General features: G+C 33.9%; 2 protein-coding genes across 5 annotated transcripts; both read left to right on the top strand.

Moving 5' to 3' along the window:
* Positions 1-503: 503 nt before the first annotated feature.
* LOC132060251 (uncharacterized) lies at positions 504-6,796 on the top strand. 4 transcript variants are annotated; one of them, XM_059453201.1, is made up of 8 exons: positions 504-728; positions 1,813-2,928; positions 3,363-3,453; positions 3,542-3,699; positions 3,792-3,843; positions 4,782-4,861; positions 4,967-5,060; positions 5,952-6,796. In XM_059453201.1, the coding sequence occupies exons 2-8, from the start codon at positions 1,834-1,836 to the stop codon at positions 6,509-6,511; spliced, it is 2,130 nt and encodes a 709-aa protein (XP_059309184.1). In that variant the 5' UTR covers positions 504-728; positions 1,813-1,833; the 3' UTR covers positions 6,512-6,796. The 4 variants fall into 4 exon arrangements, with proteins under 4 accessions (XP_059309184.1, XP_059309175.1, XP_059309201.1 ...); XM_059453192.1 differs by having other exon boundaries at positions 1,807-2,928; XM_059453218.1 differs by lacking the exon at positions 504-728 and adding an exon at positions 798-1,054.
* A 5,639-nt stretch (positions 6,797-12,435) lies between these two features.
* LOC132060239 (transcription factor MYB1-like) lies at positions 12,436-14,451 on the top strand. The gene is made up of 2 exons (XM_059453181.1): positions 12,436-12,689; positions 13,471-14,451. The coding sequence occupies exons 1-2, from the start codon at positions 12,557-12,559 to the stop codon at positions 14,286-14,288; spliced, it is 951 nt and encodes a 316-aa protein (XP_059309164.1). The 5' UTR covers positions 12,436-12,556; the 3' UTR covers positions 14,289-14,451.
* Positions 14,452-21,234: the final 6,783 nt, after the last annotated feature.

Below are 21,234 nucleotides of genomic sequence, written 5' to 3'. Positions count from 1 at the left end.
TCTCTCTGTCTCAATTTATGTGATACATTTTTTGTTAATCTGTCCCAATAAGAATGATTCAATTCTATATTTAAAAATAGTTTAATTTCAAACTTCACAATTTACCCTTTATGAATTGATTTACAACCACACAAATATATCTATGACTTTTTGCAGACCACGTATTTTAAAAATCTTCCTTTCTTTCTTAAATCTCGTGCCTTGTCAAACCATACGTACATATCGTAAATGTTGAATCTCTTTAACTTCTTCGTATATTCTATTTTTTAAGTATGAAAATCGTGACTCCGCCGCAAACTTTTTATAATTATACAAATAACATCATTTTATTTTATTTTTTTGAACGGTGCCATAATTCTTGTTAACAGACATGACACGATTCGTTACAACCGTTAATTGGACGGACGCAACAACGTGAGGGTAAAACCGTCCATATGAATATTAATAGTTGAAAGTGAAAGCCAGAAACCAAGAAAATATAGCAACTCTTACCTTACACTTTCAAACATACCCCATTTTTCTTTGAAATTTTCAATTTATTTGACTTCATATTATTGAGATCATTTCCAATTTTTTGTGGGGTTTTGTCTTTTTTTTTTTTTTTTTTTTTTAAATATATTTTATTTGGATTTTTTTGACTTGAGTCCACTTTATTCTCAGTCTTCAATTCTGTCCTGTAGATACTAAAGATCATCTTTTTTTGGTGAAATAATTCCATGGTAATTAAGGTAAGCAAAATATTTTTTCTTTTTTAGCATGGATATGTTTTGTTTTATATTGATTAGGTACAAGTTATGTTCTTGCTGGTAATTTGATTAATATTACTGTATTTTTGTTGTTGTAACTTGGTTACTTATTTACCCTTTTGAAAGATCTGTTTTTTTTTTCTTCTTGTTGTGGGTGTTACATATTTTATGTTTTGTCACAATTCTTGATCATATGGGAAATTTAGACTCTAAAGCTTTCTCCTTTTGTTGCTAAAGATCAATTTTTTTTTAATTTTTTTTTTGTGAAATAATTTCTGCTGTTCTTTCATAATTCCATGGTAATTAAGGTAAGCAAATTTTTTTTTCTTTTTTGCTCTGAATTTGTAGTAAGCATGTTTATGATAGTTTTATGTTGACTAGGTACAACTTATCCTCTTGCTGGTAATTTGATTACTGTATTCTGATTTTTTTTTTTTTTTTGTGAAATAATATCTGGGGTTCCTTGATTAATTCCATGGTACTTAAGGTAAGCAAAGTAGTTTATTTTTTCAATATTATTATCTGAATTAGAAGTATAAGCAGGTTTATGTTAGTTATCTGTTGACCTGATTGCTTAATTACCCTTTTGAAAGATCTATTTTTTTTCGTGGTTGTAGGTTTGGTATTATCTCTTTGTCATAATTAGGGAATTTTGTGCTATATTCTTGATCATATAGGAATTTTGGACTTCAAAGATTTCTCCTTTTTTTTTTTTTTTTTTTTTTTTTTTTTTCGGTTTATGGGGGATTTCTTTTGGGATTAGTTTTGGGAAGTGATTACCCTTTTGAAAGATCTGTTTTTTATTCTTTCATGGTTGTTGGTTTAGTATTATCTCTTTATCATAATTGGGGAACTTTTTAGGCTAAATTCTTGATCATATATGGGAATTTTAGACTCTAAAGCTTTCTCCTTTGTGTTGTTTATGGAGATTTCGTTTTGGTTGGTGGTGTGAATTGAAGAATTGGGTTGGTTTTTTAGTGATCTTTCCTGTTTGATTGACAATTTTTAAAATGTATTTCTTTTGAAGTCTGCTTCTAATTTAATTTTCTGTTCTTTGAAGGAGTAGTTTGAGTGTTGAATTCGAAGAATGATGGGAACTTACAGTGAGACTGAAGAAGATAGTTTCTTTGATATACGTGACGAGACCGGTTCTCTCTCTGATTTGGGTTCGGATTGCTCTGATGGTTGTACTACTCGTAATGAGATTTCTGAACGTGCTTTGGGATATGAATTTTGGACTCAGGATCCTGAAAGCGTCGATGAACGCCGCCATAGATTCTTGAAATGGATCGGTTTGAACTCAGATTGTGAAAGCGAGACGAATGCTGATAGAATTAGGGATGGCAATGAGGCTGAGCTGGCGAATTCTGATTCCGAAATCAATTTTTTCTCCGGTCGATCTTCCGAATCTTTCGAGCCAAATGAAGCTCTGGAATTGGAGGGGGATGCTGAAGAGGATCATCCAACATATGGGAGAATTAGGAACCTGGACAATGGATCGGAGTTTGTTGCGGATGAAGTAGGCAAGGATGGCATGCTTAGCCGACTACGTGAAGTAGGTACAAACAGGATATTCACTATTGAAGAGTTTACGAGAAATCTCGGCTCATCGGCTTTGGTTCAACAGTTGCTGCATAGAGATTTTAAGGGATTTAGTATGGTTGATACAAAGTCGAAAGTGAGAAGTTTGCTTCAAAAACTCACTGTTTCCACCCGACATAAAGTGTGGTCAAAGGGACTCGAATCAACTCAAAGAGTTCGGGTCAACACCAGTAAGAAGGAGTCGAAAGAACTGTCCTCGCTTTACACAGGCCAAGAGTTTCTAGCTCATGAAGGCTCCATCATAACGATGAAGTTCAGTCCTTGTGGCCAATACTTGGCAAGTGCTGGCAAAGATGGCACCGTGCGGATTTGGAGAGTAATTGAAGATGAGATATCTAAAAACTTCAATGTTCAGGATATTGACCCTTCTTGTCTATACTTCTCACTGAACCATTTGTCCAAATTAGCTTCTCTCAATGACAATAGAGAGAAGACCAACGGGATGAAAATGATGAGAAAATCATCAGAATCAACTTGTGTTGTCCTCCCGCCAAAGTTATTCCGGATAACGGAGAAACCAGTGCACGAGTTCCGTGGGCATACGGGTGAAGTCTTGGCAATTTCATGGTCCAAAAATGGGGTCAGTATATTAATATCTCACTACTAGCATTTTTGGGTCCCTCAATTTTTGGTAAATTCTGATTTTGGTCCATATGATATACGACTCAACACATCTAACCTCAATTAATTAATATGTGTGTTTTGGTCCCTTTTGTGTAGGAAATATGTTTTATTTGGACTATTAATATAGAGTAACAGACTAACAGTACAAGTTTAACATAATACATGGATAATTAAATGGTGGAAATTCATAGGCAAAGGGATCAAATGTGCACATTTCAAGTAATTGAAGGTTAAATGTGCTTAGTTAGATATCACAAGGACTAAAATTAAAATTTACCACTAACTGGGGGACCAAAAGTGTTATTAACCCAATATATTTTATGGCGTCATAAAAACATCATCCAACATGACTAAGTTGTAATATTCATGTACGGACATCATTTGCTGCAGTATCTGCTGTCATCTTCTGTTGATAAAACAGCTCGTCTTTGGCAAGTTGGACATGATAAATGCCTTGGTGTCTATTCGCATAATAATTATGGTGAGCCCATTTCTGCACTTTTTGCTCTTCTTGCAAGAACTACTTTTCTAAACTTTGAACTGGACGCTCATCTCATACTTGGATGCAGTGACTTGTGTCGAATTCAATCCCATGGATGATAATTATTTCATTAGTGGCTCAATAGATGGGAAAATACGTCTCTGGGAGGTGCATGGTTCTCGAGTGGTTGATTGGACTGATGTAAAGGAAATAGTGACTGCTGTTTGTTATTGTCCTGATGGAAAGGTTTGATTGCCTATTTTTCCCCCTTATTAAAATTTAAAAGTGTTACTTAATTTTTGGAACTTACTTAAGTTTGTTGCTTGTGACTGATGCAGGGTGGCATTGTGGGATACATGGATGGCAGTTGCCGTTTTTATGATGTTGTAGGTACGGAAGCTTGTCTTTTCTTGATCCTTTTTCTGGTTCTTTCATTTTGTCACTGTTTTGCAGATAAATGCTCTCAATTTGCTGGGAACTGATTTTATCCTGTGACTTAATTTGCTGGAGTAGGTTGTCATTATAGAGAAACATATAATTCGAAACTTCTAACCGCACTTTGCAAGTTATGATTTCCATATAATACTCATCGAGAGTTCATTGGCGTGCCCAAGAAGTAAAGAAAGGAAGTTAAGTGTATGTCTTCGGAGAAGGTTGGCAAGCCTTCCATGACATATTGTCACAATAACCACCGTAATGGTACTATAAAATTCCATTTCTTGCGGTAGTGGGAGGCAGCAGGTACCTCTATGGAATTAGGCGAGGTGCGCGCAAGTTGGCCCGAACACCACGGTTATAAAAGAAATCCATTTTGGGAGTGATATTGCCGCAAGAGAGGAAGGGAAAACATTAGTAAAAAAAGTGAATGCCTCAGCGGGATGAGAAGCTGCAATTTTTTTGGGGTTTGGGTGGGTGGGTGGGTGGGGGGGGGGGTGGCAGTTGTGTTTGCCATCTGCTTTGAGTTGGAGTTGCCTTCAAGAACTTTTATATTTAACATAACAACAACATACCCAGTGTAGTCCCACAAGTGGGGTCTGGGAAGGGTGAGATGTACGTAGACCTTACCCCTACCTTTGTGGGTTGTTTCCGGTAGGCCCCTGGAAAACTGCTTGAGATGTCAGTTGTTTAAGTGTAGCTTACCCGTTCTACAATCTGAGATATATTGTTTTTCTTTGTCTAAGGGGTGTAGTACTACACACCAAAGGATTCACGCCCTCCAGCCCCCCTTCCCCTCAATGCTACTCATGGTTTGCCAAAAGATTCTTGTGTTGGACTTTTCTGTCGGATATGTGGTGACAAAGTAATGGACTATCATTTCTTTGTTGTAGGTAATCGTTTGCAGATGGGCCTCCAGGTATATCTGCAAGGAAAAAAGAAGCTTACTAACAAGAGAGTAACTGGATTTCAGGTAACCATTTGTGTTTCTTTTCCTTACTTTTTCACAAGAACGGTTTCAGGTTTCTTGTACTGATTTTTATGCGCTTGAGAACTGACATAGACTTTCATCATGCAGTACTGCCCAGACGACTCGAGCAAAGTCATGGTTACTTCTGCTGATTCGCAAGTTAGAATACTTCGCGGATCCAACATCATCAGTAAATTCAAAGGTGTGTTGGTTGCGTACCCTCTTACACCCCCCCTCCCCACCCCCACCACACACACAAAAACCCAAAACCAAGTTCTTGTTTTCATCAAGCTTTAGACTAGATTTTTTAAGCGAGAGCTTTCTGATAAGATGTTTTCAGCTACGTCGCTCGGACTCTTCAAAAGCTGCCTCACTGTGTTGGATCCTCCAAATATGTACTATTTTTGGAGGATCTGACACGCATCCAGCATCATTTTTGAAGAGTCCGTGGAGAAAATGACAAAAATAGTCACTTATGTTTGAGGTTAGGTTCAAAATAGTCCCTTAAGTATGTACTTAACTGTTGTAGTCCTTTAAGTTTGCCAAAAGTTAACACTTTCAATCTCCATATAGCGCTCTGCCTGTTAGTCCTTTAAGTTTGCCAAAAGTTAACACTTTCAATCTCCATATAGCGCTCTGCCTGTTAGATTTAACGGGAACTATGAAAAAAATAAAATAAGCGGGTACTCATATTTAGAGGTACAATTTTTGTAGTTTCTGCCATTTTTATTTTTTTTCTAGAGTTTGGTGCAACTTTTTTATGTGTAATTTCTGCTATTTTCGTATCTTTTTAGTATCTAGTGTAGTTTTTTGTGTTGCACACTTTAGGATTTGATGGGACTTTCTTGGTGTTTATAGTTAAATCTTTTTCTTTTTTTTTCACTGTTTCCGGCAAATCTAACCGACACAGTTCGCTAAAATATTATACAGAGACTAAAAGTGCATACTTAAGGGACTATTTTAAACCTATCCTCAAACTTAAAGGACCATTTTGTCGTTTTCTCGAGTTCGAGCAACATTGGTTTTGAGTTATTCCCTTTCTGATTTTGATACCAGGTAGATTTTCTGAAACTTTTTTCTGCTGCTTGTCCAGGAACTAAAAATTTGGGTAGCCAATGTCCTGCATCATTCACGTCGGATGGGAAACACATCCTCGCAGTCACTGAGGATTCAAATGTATATATCTGGAACTATAGTAACGAGGACGGAACAACTACTAGCCAAGCAAAGAAAGTCCAGTCATCCGAGAATTTCTTCTCCCGAAATGCATCAGTTGCATTACCTTGGTATGGCTTTAAAACCAATCCAGGGACGACACTACCAGGAAGTGTTTTACCGAACGGGGATGTCAACGAGAACTCGCTCCCATCAAAGACTTCATCTTTACAAGATTGTTTCTCCTTGGGACGCGCGTCTTTCTTAGATTCTCTATTAAAGGTGGGCTCCGCGACGTGGCCGGAGGAAAAATTGCCCGATTCAAGTCCTCCTGCAACTGTGTCCCCTTCTATATGTAAATCCGAATACAAGATCTTGAAGAGCGCTTGGCAAAACGCATTGAGCTCAAGTCATTTGTGGGGTCTCGTGGTTGTCACTGCGGGATTGGATGGTTGCATTAGAACATTCCTCAACCACGGGTTGCCACTTCGTTTCTGAGATTCTTGTCCCGGGACTCGAATTCTGCTGCAGGCAAAAGCCTGTGATTTTCCATTTCGTTGCTTGTAATTTTTTATCAATTCTTGGTGCTGTCACCAAAATTTGTTTTAACAAAAGAAAATATTATATTCTATAGGTTATATTAGATTTCTTTGTGCCTAGGGCATGCTAGTCTATATATATGTACGATCTAGCCAAATTTATCTTAGTAGCTGGATCTACAAAGTTGTCATTATTACAGTATTCATATATATATGAAAGTCATAGTACATACATTATTATTCATTTGTTCAATGGCAAAAGACATAAATTGATCCCTAAACTTGTCCCCAAAAGTCATTTTCACACTTAAACTATGCAGACGACCTACTACACACCTGAACATTTCAAAAGTGAATTTATTTACCCCCTGCAAACTGATGACCACTTGCACAATGGAAAGTGTAATACACTCTCCCGCCACGTCAGCACCACGTCAGCGCCAAATCAGATTTCTTTTAAATTTTAAATTTTAAATTATTTTTCTTTTCTTTTAGTTAATTTATTTTTCCTTTATTGTAAAATATAAATAACCCCTCACACACACCCCCCCCCCCCACCCTTCTTCTTCTTCATCTTCTCCATCACTAACCCCTCAACCACTACCCCATCACTAACATCACCCAAATCTCTTTTAAACGTCCATTTGAAGGGCAGTTCGTGCAATTTCAATTTCTCCAGTCCATTTGAAGGGCAGTTCATGCAATTTCTTCATTGTTTAATAACAATGAAGAAAATTTCTCCAGTCCATTTAAAGGGCAGTTCGTGCAATTTTTTCATTGTTTAAGAACAGTGAAGAAAAATTATCCAGTCCATTTGAAGGACTGTTCGTGCAATTTCTTCATTGTTTAACAACAATGAAGAAAAATTATCCAATCCATTTGAAGGGCAGTTCGTGCAATTTCTTCGTTGTTATTAAAAGTCCATTTGAAGGGCAATTCGTGCAATTTCTTCATTGTAGTTACGTATTGTTTCTTAAACTTGGACGAATTTGAGTGTAAATGGGACGAATTTGTCGAGGAATTGGATGATTTGTTCCTCAATTTAGTTTTTCCGGTGGGGGTGGTGGTGGGCGTCGGGGCGGGGGTGGCTTGAAGGTGGAGGAGAAGAGGGAGTGGGGTAACGTGAAAGGCAGCAGTGACGGGGGGTGTGGAGGAAAAGAGGAAGATGAGGAAGAGGGGGGCGGGGGGACAGCAGTAACCAGGGGGGGGGGGGAGGCAGTGAGGGTGGGCATGGAAGAAGATGAAGATGAGAAAGAGGGGGGTCAGGGGGCGTAAAGGAGAAGAGAAGGGGTTGGGGTGTGTGGGGTTGGGGTTGGGGGTAGTAGTGGTGGAGGAATTATTTAAAAATCATTTTTATTTTAATTTTGACTTCACTTGCCTATTTTTGAATTATAATTTTTATTTTTGCCACATCAGCTTTCAAGGGGTAATAAATAGCACTTTAAAATATATTAGGTGTGTAATGGATCGTCTGTATAGTTTAAGCGTGAAAATGACTTTTGGGGATAAGTTTAAGGGTCAATTTATGTCTTTTCCCTTTGTTCAATTGAAGTCTTTTGAAGTTGAGCTGTAAAATTGTGGTACTTAAAAGTTAAAACAGTGCAATTTTGAAGCTTATTTCTTGAATAGGTGTAAATTCTATGCAGCGACTTCCGACTTTTATAATTTATAATTTATAATTGGGTTAAGGTCAAAAACACACCTCAAGTATCATTTTTTTTTTAGTTTCTTACCTGAACTATCAGATGTGAGACTTTCCTATCTAAATTATCACTAACTGGTTTGCAAAACACACTTTATTAAAAGGGAAAAACTGATAATTGATGTGTGTTTTGCAAACTAGTTGGTGATAGTTTAGGTAGGAAAAATAAACAACTGATAGTTGAGATGTGTTTTGCAAACTAATTGGTGTTTAGGTAGGAAACTCTCACACCTGATAATTCAGGTAGGAAACTTAAAAAAAATTGATACTTGAAGTGTGTCTTTAATCATGGGAAATCTACATGGTGTGGCAAACACTAGTAGGTAATTATATTTAGTAGCTACATTTTACTTTAATTACATCTCATAGCTAAATTTTGTATATCAATTACACAATGTAACTATTCTCCTCTTATTTCATTGTATCCGTGTTTTTCCCTCAACCCCCCCCCCCTCTCTCTCCTCCCTCAAGTCTCTCTCCTCTTTCACTCTCTCTTCTCCATCGGAACCATCGCCGTTCATCTTCTCCGGCGAAACCCGATGCTTTCTCTTCACCTTGCTACCAGCGACGCCGGAGCTCTGCTGTTATCACCGCCGGTGCATCCCCTCAGATCTGGTTGCTAGCAACGACGTCACTCAGATCTGGTTGCTAGCAACGACGTCATGCCTCTCGTCGCCGCCGCCGTAGTTCGTCGTGACCACGGCGCAGTGCATCCTCCGGATCTGGTTGGTGGTGTTATTGTTGTGGTTCGCACAGAAGTAAGCTCCGGTGATGGCTGCTGTTGTTGCTGTTGGTTGTGGTTTTCTCTCTCTCTGTTGTTGGCTGTTGTTGTTGTTATTGTGAAATTTCCTGCCGATCTAGCCGGAAATCGTCTGCAGATCTGGACGGGGCTAGTGGTTGGTGTTGTTGTATACACGAATACGGCGGTTGTATTCACTTTTTTGAGCTTTTTTTTTGGTTAAATGTTTAGATTGTATTCATTTTTTTATAGTGTATTTATTAATTTTTTGTGTATCTATGTTTTTATGTATTCAGTTTTTACTCGTTGTATTCATCAATATAGCGAGCTCGTTTATGAATATAGATAGTTATTTCATGAATACAGTGAAAAAGTAGCTACAAATGAATACAGTTGAGTTGAATATATTTGATTTGAATACAACTTTATTACCAAAAAAAAAAAAGATTTGAATACAACTTAGTTGAATACATCTGACTTGAATACATCGAAATTTGACTTGAATACGGTACAATTTGATCTACAAATTTTGAATACAATTCTTTATGTGGCAGATGTCTACTCAGAATACGAAATGTAATTAATTAAAGTGTAGCTATGCCAAATTTTTAACCCTCAAAATATAGTCATTTTTGTAAGTTTCCCTTTAATCATTATCTCTTTATAATTGCCAAACAACTACGTACTCACTTTTGGGCCCAATTTGCTTCTGCTGAGTATTCTTTTGTTAGTTTTTAGTGTTCTTTTGTTAGTTTTTTTTCTTAATCCGGATTTTTATATTTCAGTTACAGAGACCTTAATTAATCACCTGACTATCTCAATTATATCTGCAGATCTGATTAAAAATTTAGACCACATGATTGCAATTTCATTTTGTGTACGAGTTTTCAGTTCCAAGCTCTAAGGTTCTTTCTAGTATTACATGAAACATCAAATTCACTACATATTGATGATTTGTCAGTCTTGTGGTCCTAGAATTGTCAAATATGACATGACCATGATCAAAGAGGAAATGTGGAACTTATACTTTCCTCTTGTTTTTTTCCGGTTTAATCATCTTAAGAAGTCCACTGACTCGGCTAATTTGAATTTACGCCGGGTAAATTCACCACGAAAGGTAAAATGCTCCCTAATGAAATTTCCTTCATTTTTTAAAATTCGAATTCAAAATTTTTGATTGATAAAAAGATTTCAGTAATCCTACCATGTCACTCGATGATATTTATCATTTTTATTTTCAATATGATAATTCTTTGATTTCTCTATTTTCCTTTCTTAGTTTCAGACTACAAATTTTCTCAGCTAATGATAATCAGACACGTTAAGAAGTTCCTTGCCACATCCTTTCAAATTTTCTCAGATAATGATAATCAGACACGTTAAGAAGTTGATTGCCATATCCACTCAAAATTTTCTCAGCAAATAAATAATCAGACGGCAAACTTATCAATTGCACTAAATTACTATAATAGCTTTCTGCTATAGTGACAGGTTAAAATAAAGTGACATTGGAAAAAAAAATCATTATATCGTCGATGTATATACTATTATTATCCAATCTGTTAGTTCATGTGGTGTGTCACAAAGATCCTAATTGTACAAGAAGTAGTGGGTAATAAAATTTTAGAATCTCAATATTATATACTACTACTGTTTGTCTGTTTATGAGAAGAGATTCCATGCATCTTCACCATAAATAAGAACTAAAATCGAGTATTTGAATAATAAGAGATGTTGCTGTTAAAAGAGGGTGTATGTAAGACTTAAAAAAATGCAAGTTTATAGCCATAAAAATGTCATAGAATATTTAAGATCATAAATTCCATTTTTCTTCTTAAACTCCTTATCTAGTCCATATTATCACATAAAATAATCGATGCAGTATCTACTAATCCCTCCGAATAAAAAAAAGTGTCCACTTGACCTTTTTTTCTTGGGTCAAAAAGAGTGTCCACTTATCAAATTAAGAAAAAATTTACCTTATTTATTCAGATTTTCCCCTATTAAGTGCTATGTGATCAAATCTCAATATCTAGTTTAGTCAAATTACCTTTTTTTTTCCTAAGAGTTAGTATTTTTTTCAGAAACGTGCAAATGGCTAAGTGGACACTCTTTTTTATCCAGAGGGAGTATAAATTTTTTTTTTCTTTTCAGAGTAAACACTGAAATAATACCCTTTTTTTTTTTTCTTTTTTCTTTTTTTCCTCTTGTGGGATGGACAGTACAATTAACAAAATATTTAAAAAAGCTTCCAATCAGTGGAAATATAGAGTCCCTGGCTAATTGATGCAAAGTGGTGAAGAGGCACATTATTAATATATTTATTCTTGCATTGGATTCAATCTCTTCCCTATGATTTGCCTCTATAAAACAAAAGGAATAAATGAATGCACGAATAAGACATAATAATGGAGGGCTCCCAATTAATGATACGCAAAAGTATTTCCTATTTTTTAAACCATACTCAGGGTTACTTAAGATATTATTTACAGATAACTCTGCTTAATAACTTTAGTTGATAACTTACAATACATGGTAATCAGTAACTATCTGTTATATAACAGATTAAATTACATTGATGGTGTAAATATTTTATTACACTATCGGCATATATAACTTAACTACAGTAAACAGACATGTATTCAAGGGTGTGATCTAGCAGTCGATGAGATCTCAGGATTAAATTCCAACAGAAATAAACACACTATGTGATTTCTTTAAATTTATCCAAATCTTAGTGGACGGAATTACCCGATACGCATGTGGTTGTAAGAGGTAACAATTGTTTGTTGTGAAATTAGTCTAAGTAAACGCAAGCTGACCCAGATCTATTAGTAAGATGTAACAAGACAGTGTTACCTAATATATATGCCTGCGGAAGGTTACAAGTGCGTCATAAAATTATTCAAGGTACGTGTAAGTTGATCCGATGTGTTGAAAACAAAGTTACTTGATATATGTGCTCGTAAGGAAGTAACAAGTACTCCATCAAATTAGTCATAATACCCGCAAGCTAATCTGATACCTATATTAGTAGGAGATAACAACAAGGCATATTGTGAAAGTAAGCGAGATACGCACAAATTAACAAAGGCACCATGATTATAAAAAAGAAATATGAATGCAATATACTAGGTCTCAATATTTCCAACTAATAGTGAGTAGTAAAGAACAGCTACATTATATTGTCGATTATTCTATTTTTGTCCCATCAGTATTTAATGTTCCTGAAGTGGATCTCGTGGCTTCTAAAAGGGCACGACTTTCTCCAAGCTCTATGTATCGTATATTCTTCTTCTTTCATATTCTTAGATTTGAGTATACTCATGTGTGACAAACAAGACCGCTAATACTCCTTGCATTTTAATATTTAAATTTTCAAAAAGAAAAAAATGAGTAAATGCGTTAGATGTCTATCGTTTTTTTAAATAACTGATACAGGTATTGGTACTGACGTAGAGTGAGAGAACCTTTCGAGTCTTGTACTTTTGTCTCTTCGTATTTCTTCTCTCATATAATATATTGGGAGGTCCTTTTTTGTCCAAATTATTATAGTGAGAAATATGGGAAGAGCACCATGTTGTGCTAAAGAGGGGCTGCGTAAAGGTCCATGGTCTGCAAAAGAAGACTTGTTGCTAGCAAATTATATTAAGGAAAATGGTGAAGGCCAATGGAGAAACTTGCCCAAGAAAGCTGGTATGCTAAAATCTAGTTTCATATTCATTCAATGCTCACTCTCTTCTACTAGTTTGTTCTAAGTTATATATGTTGCTCGGATTTGCCTAAAGTATTGTAGTACTCATGTAAACTTTTCCAAAACATTATTTCTAGAGGAGCCGGGCATTGTCCTTCAAAGATTTTTGATGGGTCCGAACAACATAGTTCAAGTTTATAATTTTTGTGTGTAAACTTTCTAGAATCTGGGTGGACTCTCAAACACCCCTGACATAGTGTTAAAATTCACTTTTGGTTAAGTTTGTGCTTTGTTTTTCTTCGAAAATGTATCATACCATTAAGAGTATTCTTGCTTTGAGATGTTTAATTCGACATAAGAAATCATTTTCCAAAAAAATTATTTTCCGTGAGGAAGTCATTTTCTGGTCATTGAGTTTTTCATCAAAAAAGGAAGAAATAACTTCACTCACTTATGGGTGAAAGTCATTTTTCGTAGAACAATCTTACCTTTCAACTTCATGTTACTTGCTCCAACTAACACTTGATTATTATTGTATTAATCTTTAAGCACTTTTCGATTTGCTAATACCATTACTTAATTTTTAACACATAGTATTTGTTATGGAAAGTATTTCTATTTATGCACCAACCAAATACGGACCACATTGTTCGGGAAATTGACTTCCGTCGTGTCAAATACACCCTATATATACATAGCTTATTTTAAATCAACTTTTGATATGGTACTTTATTCGTTTACCACAATAAAATTTCTGTCTAATATGAATGTTGACTTTTTCAGGGTTGCTTAGATGTGGAAAGAGTTGTAGATTAAGATGGATGAACTATCTAAGGCCAGGGATCAAGAGAGGAAATTTCAGCCAAGACGAAGAAGACCTTATAATAAGATTGCATTCCCTTTTGGGCAATCGTTGGTCACTCATAGCTGGGCGATTACCAGGTCGAACTGACAATGAAATCAAGAATTATTGGAACACTCATCTCATCAAGAAGCTCAAAATTGCTGGAATTCAGCCCAAAGTTAACAAAAAACAGCCCAAGAAACAACCCAAGAAAAAGCCCAAAACAGAAAAACCAAGAAAAGAACAGGACAAAAACAAAAAAAAGAAGAAAAAAGATCAATCTTTAGACACTCCTCAAGTTGTGTTTTTCCCAAAGCCAATCAGAATTTCCTCTGGAATTTTGAGGAATTTTAGTGTTGACGATGTTGCATTATTGAGTACTTCATGCTCAGACTCTCCTGAATTACTGCCGCAACCGTGTCAGATCCTCAAAAAATGCGCTATTTCTGAAGGATCCGACACACATCCATCGATATTTTTGAAGAGTCCGAGCAACGTAGCTTCGCCCTCAAATAGTTTTGAAGAAGTTGATAATAACAAGAAGATTAGCATTATTACAAATGATGATGAGAATATTGAGGGTAAAATAGAAGAGGCTTCATTTATTCCTTGTGCTTCAAATTTGTTATTTGATGAAGTTTTAGTAGATGGATTTTGTGATCTTTCAAATGACAGCATGCTTGAGAAGGTATATGAAGAGTATCTTCAGCTTATTTCTGAAAAATGTTATCATCAAGATGATCCAATGTTAATGTAGTATATATAGTCAGTGCAAGTATTTAGTGTTCACCAATGTTAATGTAGTACATATAGTCAGTGCAAGTATTTAGTGTTAAATATTTTGATTCTATTTTGTGTTCAATGTAAAAAAATACAATGTATGTCTCACTTTACGTGACACTATTAGTGTTTGAAGATTCCACAGTTTTGTCTCACTCCATGACTTTTTAATAATTACTTATCTGGTTTCTGATTATGTAAATTTTATTTTATTTCAAGTTAAGAAACTGATATCCCAATTAAGATCGAAAATTAAAAGGTTTAATTCATGTACTTCAAAGCTTTTCATTGTTTTTAAAACAGAGAAAAAAAAAAGGACATTTGGGGTACTTATGTGTACAATAATCGTTTTCTTCTTTCTTTTTAACCCCACCTAAGAGCAGTGGCTGAGTTATGCATGGTAAATAAAAAGGGGTTCAATTGAATTTTTCTCGCTGGAAAATTATATGTTGATGATTGAATTTAATGATACCCTTAACCTGAAAAGTTCTCCTCAAAGTTATTTTGTCTTTATAGACCCTAAAGAAAGGGGATAAATGGATAACAGACGTATTGTGTTTTAAAAAGGGATAATTTCAGTAATATACAAGCTAGCATAAAATATTACATTCATGTAGTCATATTTTTAGTTTACATCCGCATAGCCAACGGGTTTTTTTTTTTTTTTTTTTTTTTTTTTTACAGCAGTATTTATACACACGATATACAATATTATACACTTACTGTAGACAATATATATTTGTATAAAAGTGTATAATAATATATAAAAAGAGCCATTTCGGGTAATATTAGAAATATGGGCCAATTCTGATAAATATTTTCTCCAAATAGACAAATAACAGGAGTAACATCGTACAATATTATATAGTTGAATTTGAGGTTCATTCAAAAGAAAAGTGCATCCTATCCTATACATGAAAGTTGAAACAGACTCAACAAAGAATTAAAGGAAGTTCTATTTAGAGGAATATCCGTAGAATTTTAGGACAAAGTGATTCCAGCATTATCCATCTATAATATTATATTCATTGCAATTTATATGACATAGTTTGAAGCGATATAAAGTTTAAGAAAAAAATGCTTTAAATTTATAATCTAAAATATATCATAGCATTTGTGCACCTATAATATGTTTGAAACTTATAATGATTTTAAACAGATATCCTATTATTTGTGTGGTTATAAAAGCTTTAATGGTAAAATGCGAAGGGTATGTTAACTGTATCCGAGTTTAAAAATATATCATTCTTTTTTAAACGGACTAAATAAAAATATATCACATGACCTGAAATAAGTGGAGTAACAAAAATATAATTTAAAGTAGCCATTTCGCTTTCAAGAAATTTCCATTGGTTTGTGACCATTCAATAGAAATAATAAATGGAGTACATAATTTATCAATGTATCCATATTAATTAATGCATATTTTTATTGGATTTGAATTTTTTTTTGAAGTGAGTAATTAATACTATGGGTAAAACGGAAAAAATAAATTATCTTCTCTTAATATACTAAAACTAACAAGTAAAATGAAAATTTATTTTTAAATTACTGAACAAGTAAAAATGAATGGAGGGAGTACCATTTCTTCTAGTGGGAGTGGTGAATTTCAAGTTGTTGGGCTGTTTCTAATAAGCAGTATGGTCCAGCCTTATTTATTAGTTTTGACACTTTAGGGGCATATTTTCAAGTTGTTTGGGCACATTAAAGGCGTATACATGGAATTTTGGGAACTTCCAAAATAGAGGAGAAATGAAGAAGGAAGAGCATGTGATGTCTATTACGTAACCCTCCGTTTTATTTTAACTGTCGTTTTAGTTTTTTTCACGCTAGTTAAAAAATAATAAATCTAAAGTATAGTTTACTAAATTATCTTTATTAATTATTAAATGCTTTTTCAAAATTGAGCAGTATTAAAAAGAATTACTCTTACTCCTTTAATATTAATGTTTTTAGTTAAGAAATAATTGTTAATGGATAAGGCACCATTAACCCCCCTGAACTATACCCGAATTTGCTACGACACACCTTACCTTTTCCTGGGCCCTATTACCCCCCTAAACTTATTTAAAACGGAATAATTACCCCCTAAATCGATGTGGCAAAGAGAGTGTGTTTATTTCTTTGAGAGAGTGAGAAAACATAAAAAAAGGGAAAACTTAATTTTTTTTTTCTTAAAAATCTGCATTTTCTTAAAAATTTGAAAATAAATCTAGTCTTCCACATTTAGTTTTAAAAACGGGTTTTCCACATGTTAAGAAAATAATTAATTTTTTCAAAATTTTATAAAAATTCAGTTTTTTTCACATTTTGGCAAGAAAAACACTTTTTCGGATTTTATTTGAAAAATAAAAGTGTCCTAAGAAAATGAAATCATGAAAATCAAGATTTTTTAAGACATTTTAAAAAATAAACAAGTTTTCCATATTTTTAACAAATCCATTTTTTTCCATATTTAAAAAAAAAATCATTTTTCAGTTTTTTTTTCTTTTTCAAAAACGGGTTTTAAAAAAAAAACAAATTTTCAAATTTTTTTTTTTAAAAGGGTTTTAAAAATCCTTTTTTTAAAAGAAAATTCAGTTTTTTAATCCATGTTTTTAGTTTTTTTTTTTTTTTTTTTTTAAATGGGTTTAAAAAAAAGCAAATTTTCAAATAAAAAAAACAAACGGGTTTTAAAAATCATTTTTTTTTTAATTAAAATTCAGTTTTTTTTTTTATTTTAAAAAAATTGACACGTAAGTTGAAAAAAATTTAAAAAAAAGAAGAAAACAAATAAATACACATGTGGCAAGGAGAGTGTATGTCACTCTCCCATATGAGAGTGGGCATCAAATACAGTGGTAATTATTCCGTTTTAAATAAGTTTAGGGGGTAATAGGACCCCGAAAAGGTAAGGTGTGTCGTAGCAAATTCGGGTATAGTTCAGGGGGGTAACGGTGCCTTATCCCAATTGTTAATTTTAGTCTTGGATTCCTAGAGCAATAATTATTTTGAGCTGAAGTGGTTGTTAGTTTGAGATAGAAAAAGTATAAGCTTAACTACGTTATATTCATTGTTAGTGTAAGGAATTTTTACACCATCAGTTTATTTTTACTTTTTCTAACAAGTAACTTGATTTTTCCCAAAAGAGCAGAGGGTAAACTAAAACCTGCCTCCCCTTCCACCCAAGCCTATTCTCTCCTTATTGAGCCTAAGAATAAAAGACATCCTTGCGCAAGGCGAAAAATCGATTATTTATTTTTAATATTATAAATCTCATATTTTAAGGAGGTTTATTTCTATAAATATCTTGTGAGTGACCTGATAGTATAATTTTATTTTACACAGATGGTTTATATAACTTAAACTCACTATTTAACTTAAACTCTTAGGCGAGTTTAAGCTATATATAACTCTTAGGCGAGTTTAAGCTATATATATACACCATCAATATATAAGAAGTTATATTATCACTGATCACTTTTACCTGTGATAACAGATAACCCGTCTCTTTGAATGACATCACAATGATCACATCCTTACAAAAGGTTTACAAAATAACCTTATACACATTTTGGGTGGTGCCATATGATCCACGCACCAATAAATTTGTAACTCAATGCAGACAGCTTGAAGCAGATGTAATATGCAGGTGTGGCCACACTCATAGGAAAACATTATTGATTGAATCATCAAGTCAATTTAAATTTTGGATTCGTTTTTTTGGGCAGACAATAAATGATGTCCGTTGATTTCTCAGATGACCACTGAGCTAATAGTTATTATATCAGAAAGTCGTTTTTCTTTCTTTTACATAACTTATCGTGTAAAACAAGAGATAAATATTTTTGATGTTTGCCAATCGCTAAATAAGCTAAAAAGTTTTTAGAAACTAATTTAACATTGATCACTCTTCAGCAAATATATCTTGATATTGACACCACCGTTTGATTAAAGATGATGTCTTTGTACCAACTAGGGGATCAATGCTACTAACCACTCCCTTCGTTCAAAAAAAGTGCCCACATAGCCTTTTTGTTTTGGGTCAAAAAGAGTGTTCACTTATCAAATCAAGAAAGAATTAAGTGTTCACTTATCAAATCAAGAAAGAATTAATCTTATTTTTCCAGATTTATCCTTATTAAGTGTTTAGTGACCAAATCTCAATACCTTATTTTCTAAGAGTTAATATTTTCCTAAGAGGGGTACAAAATGGCTAAGTGGACACTCTTTTTTAACAGGAGGGAGTATTATACTTATTTATCTTTAACCAAATCATTATTGTTTAGAGGGTGTAATCAAACCTTAATTAGTTCGTTACTAATGATCAGTGGATCCTGAATAGCTGTTTGTGTGTTTCAAGAATTAGTGTTAGGTTGGTATGGATACCATGGCCATTGTCGTGTAGAAGCAGGCTAAGCATTCTCTCTTATTGCCTACTAAAACTAGCAAATGGCGTTAATGGTTGAAGAATTAAAAAGAAAAAGAGAAAAATTTAACGTTTGTCGTTAAAGATTAAAGGGAAAACATATATTACTTGACCATATATGGTTAACAAAGTATGTGTGTGTTGCATTTCTTAGTTCGGTAAAAATATCGGGTGAAGGTAAGCTTTTATCAAGCATAATGTTATTTATGTTATTCTCCAGAGACATCTTATAGAAAAAGAAAAAAATAACTTCAAGAAGATTTAGTAGTTTTATCCTCTCAACTTTTCTTTTAGTTTATGACTTTGTTTTCCAACCAAATTGAGTACCAAGAACTTCTCAAATGTCTCCTTTTACCTAATCTTCCTTTTTTCACATGTGATAAAGTGGTATTAAAAATTGACACGATTTTATTGCTATGCGTAAGGTTGAGGCTAATGATTGTCAATGAACAAACTCCTCTTAGTAGATTTCATTGTCCTTTTTGTAAGGCAAAAGAGGTGTAAAACAAACAAGCACCTCAGTTGTCCCTTCAGTATCACATATAGCTCTGGTCTATGACCAAAAGCATCAGAAATTTCAACGATATATAAGCATCTTGACAAACTTCATCATCAGAGCTTTTCACTTTTTATTGTTTGTATAAGTATTTTTTACATCATCAGTTTATTTTCATTTTTTATTGCAAGTTTCACATTTTAAGGAGACTTACCTCTGTAAATATCCTCTGAGTGACTTGATATTGAAAAAACTTTTAACACAAACGGTGTATACTATAACTTAAACTTTTAAACGAGCTTAAATTATATACACGATTAATATAAAGAATTACTCCTATACTATCAAATCACTTTTACTTATCATATATACCAGCTAACTTATCTCTGTAAATATCCTTACAAAAGGTTTCGAAAATGACCTTAATTCATATTTTGGGTGGTGCTATATGATGTGATTTTTTGGCACTTTATAAACTTTTACTATTAGTTTTATGATCCTTTTATAAGAGATCTTTATTTTTTACACATAAGAGATTTGAAAAAACACATAAGAAATAAAAATTATTTTCTTCTATTCAAATTGTAGTAAAGAGTAGATCTTATTTCCTCCCTACGATGATCCACACACCAATAATTTTGTAACTCAATCCAGACAGCTAGAGGCAGATGTAATATGCAGGTGCGAAATTGGAAGTTATCTAAGAATGTGGTCAAGCCGAAATTTCAATAATTGTTAAATTTTGAATTCATTATTTTTGAAGTACAACAAACTCAATATGAGAAAAATGTAGAAGATTAAATCACTCAACGAAATCTAAATTTTGAATCCGTTTCTATAATAGATGATGTCCGTGATGGTGGAATCAAACAATTTTTTGCACGAATCTCCCTTCAAAGGCGTTAATCTTTAATTTTTATTCTTCACTTAATTAAATATCAGCAATTTGAGGCGCAAAAATTAAAAACCACGCCCGAATAAGGTCAATCGTGCAAATTGCCCGGAACCAAAGGCCCATGGTGCATAGGCCGAAAATAAAATGTACCATGAGCACTTTTGGGAGTTGAGCCGACGTTGGTGTTCTAGCGAGGACAAATGAGGCAAGACAAATGAGGTTGCTATCAACTTGTTGGCCCAAAAAGTGGCAGCTAAAAATGATTTAAGGGCCACCATCATTATGTCCCTTCCCAAAAGAGAGATGCCAACCAACACCTATCCCTTCCCAAAAGGATGATGCCAGCCAACACCTGTCGAATTCCCAATTCGTCTTCACGTATGCAGTAGCAGAACCAGAGCTTTTACTTAAAAGATTCAAAATTTAAAGAAGTAAATACACGAAGACGTAAAAAAGAATTTAATATCTACTATATATACATAAAAAATAATTTTAATTTTATATAAACAGTGTAATTTTTCACCGAAGGGGGTTCGGATGAGCCCCTCGGCCATACTTGGCTCCGCCCCTACATGTATGTGATTATTTGATTAAGCACGGAATTTTTTTTAAATTGTGATCTAAAATAAGTTTTAAATATTTGTATCAATATCAATTATCACCTTCGCTGCTCCAAAACTGACTTGTCAAATTCACACTCAATTTCCATTGATTGCACCTTTAGACGAAGCTCTTTAATTGTTTTTGAAACTCTTACACAAGTTTGCCTTTCACCTGATGCAAGTAATTAGTGTTTACCCCGAAATCGGATAATCAATTGAATTTGTAAGTGCAGATAGATATGTCTTGGATCTTGATATGTATGAAATGGAGAGAGTATATATTCAAGAGTGCTCTAGTGAAACGGCTAATAGTGGCGATTTGTTTGCGAATATAATCGCGTATGGACGATGGAGTACTTGATGGATTAAATCACACTATAAACTTGAACAAAACAATGCCTTTGGCCGAGTTAGAAACCGAAGGAAAGATTGTATATATATGATCTATTCTATTCTATTACGTTCTCGTGGAGAAGTCAAGGAAGCAACCCTCTCGCGGCGAGGATATGCCCTATTTATAGT

The sequence above is a fragment of the Lycium ferocissimum genome, chromosome 1 (assembly GCF_029784015.1).
Source record: "Lycium ferocissimum isolate CSIRO_LF1 chromosome 1, AGI_CSIRO_Lferr_CH_V1, whole genome shotgun sequence".
In the NCBI taxonomy this organism is placed as follows: Eukaryota; Viridiplantae; Streptophyta; class Magnoliopsida; order Solanales; family Solanaceae; genus Lycium; species Lycium ferocissimum.
This window is presented reverse-complemented; position numbering and strand designations above follow the sequence as displayed.

Excerpts from the sequence above, each read along its gene's own strand:
- LOC132060251 (XM_059453201.1), top strand. The coding sequence starts at position 1,834 with ATGATGGGAACTTACAGTGAGACTGAAGAAGATAGTTTCTTTGATATA. Across the intron at positions 4,862-4,966 it reads AGAGAGTAACTGGATTTCAG|TACTGCCCAGACGACTCGAG; the intron begins GTAACCATTTGT and ends TTCATCATGCAG. Across the intron at positions 5,061-5,951 it reads CATCATCAGTAAATTCAAAG|GAACTAAAAATTTGGGTAGC; the intron begins GTGTGTTGGTTG and ends CTGCTTGTCCAG.
- LOC132060239 (XM_059453181.1), top strand. The coding sequence starts at position 12,557 with ATGGGAAGAGCACCATGTTGTGCTAAAGAGGGGCTGCGTAAAGGTCCA. Across the intron at positions 12,690-13,470 it reads AAACTTGCCCAAGAAAGCTG|GGTTGCTTAGATGTGGAAAG; the intron begins GTATGCTAAAAT and ends TGACTTTTTCAG.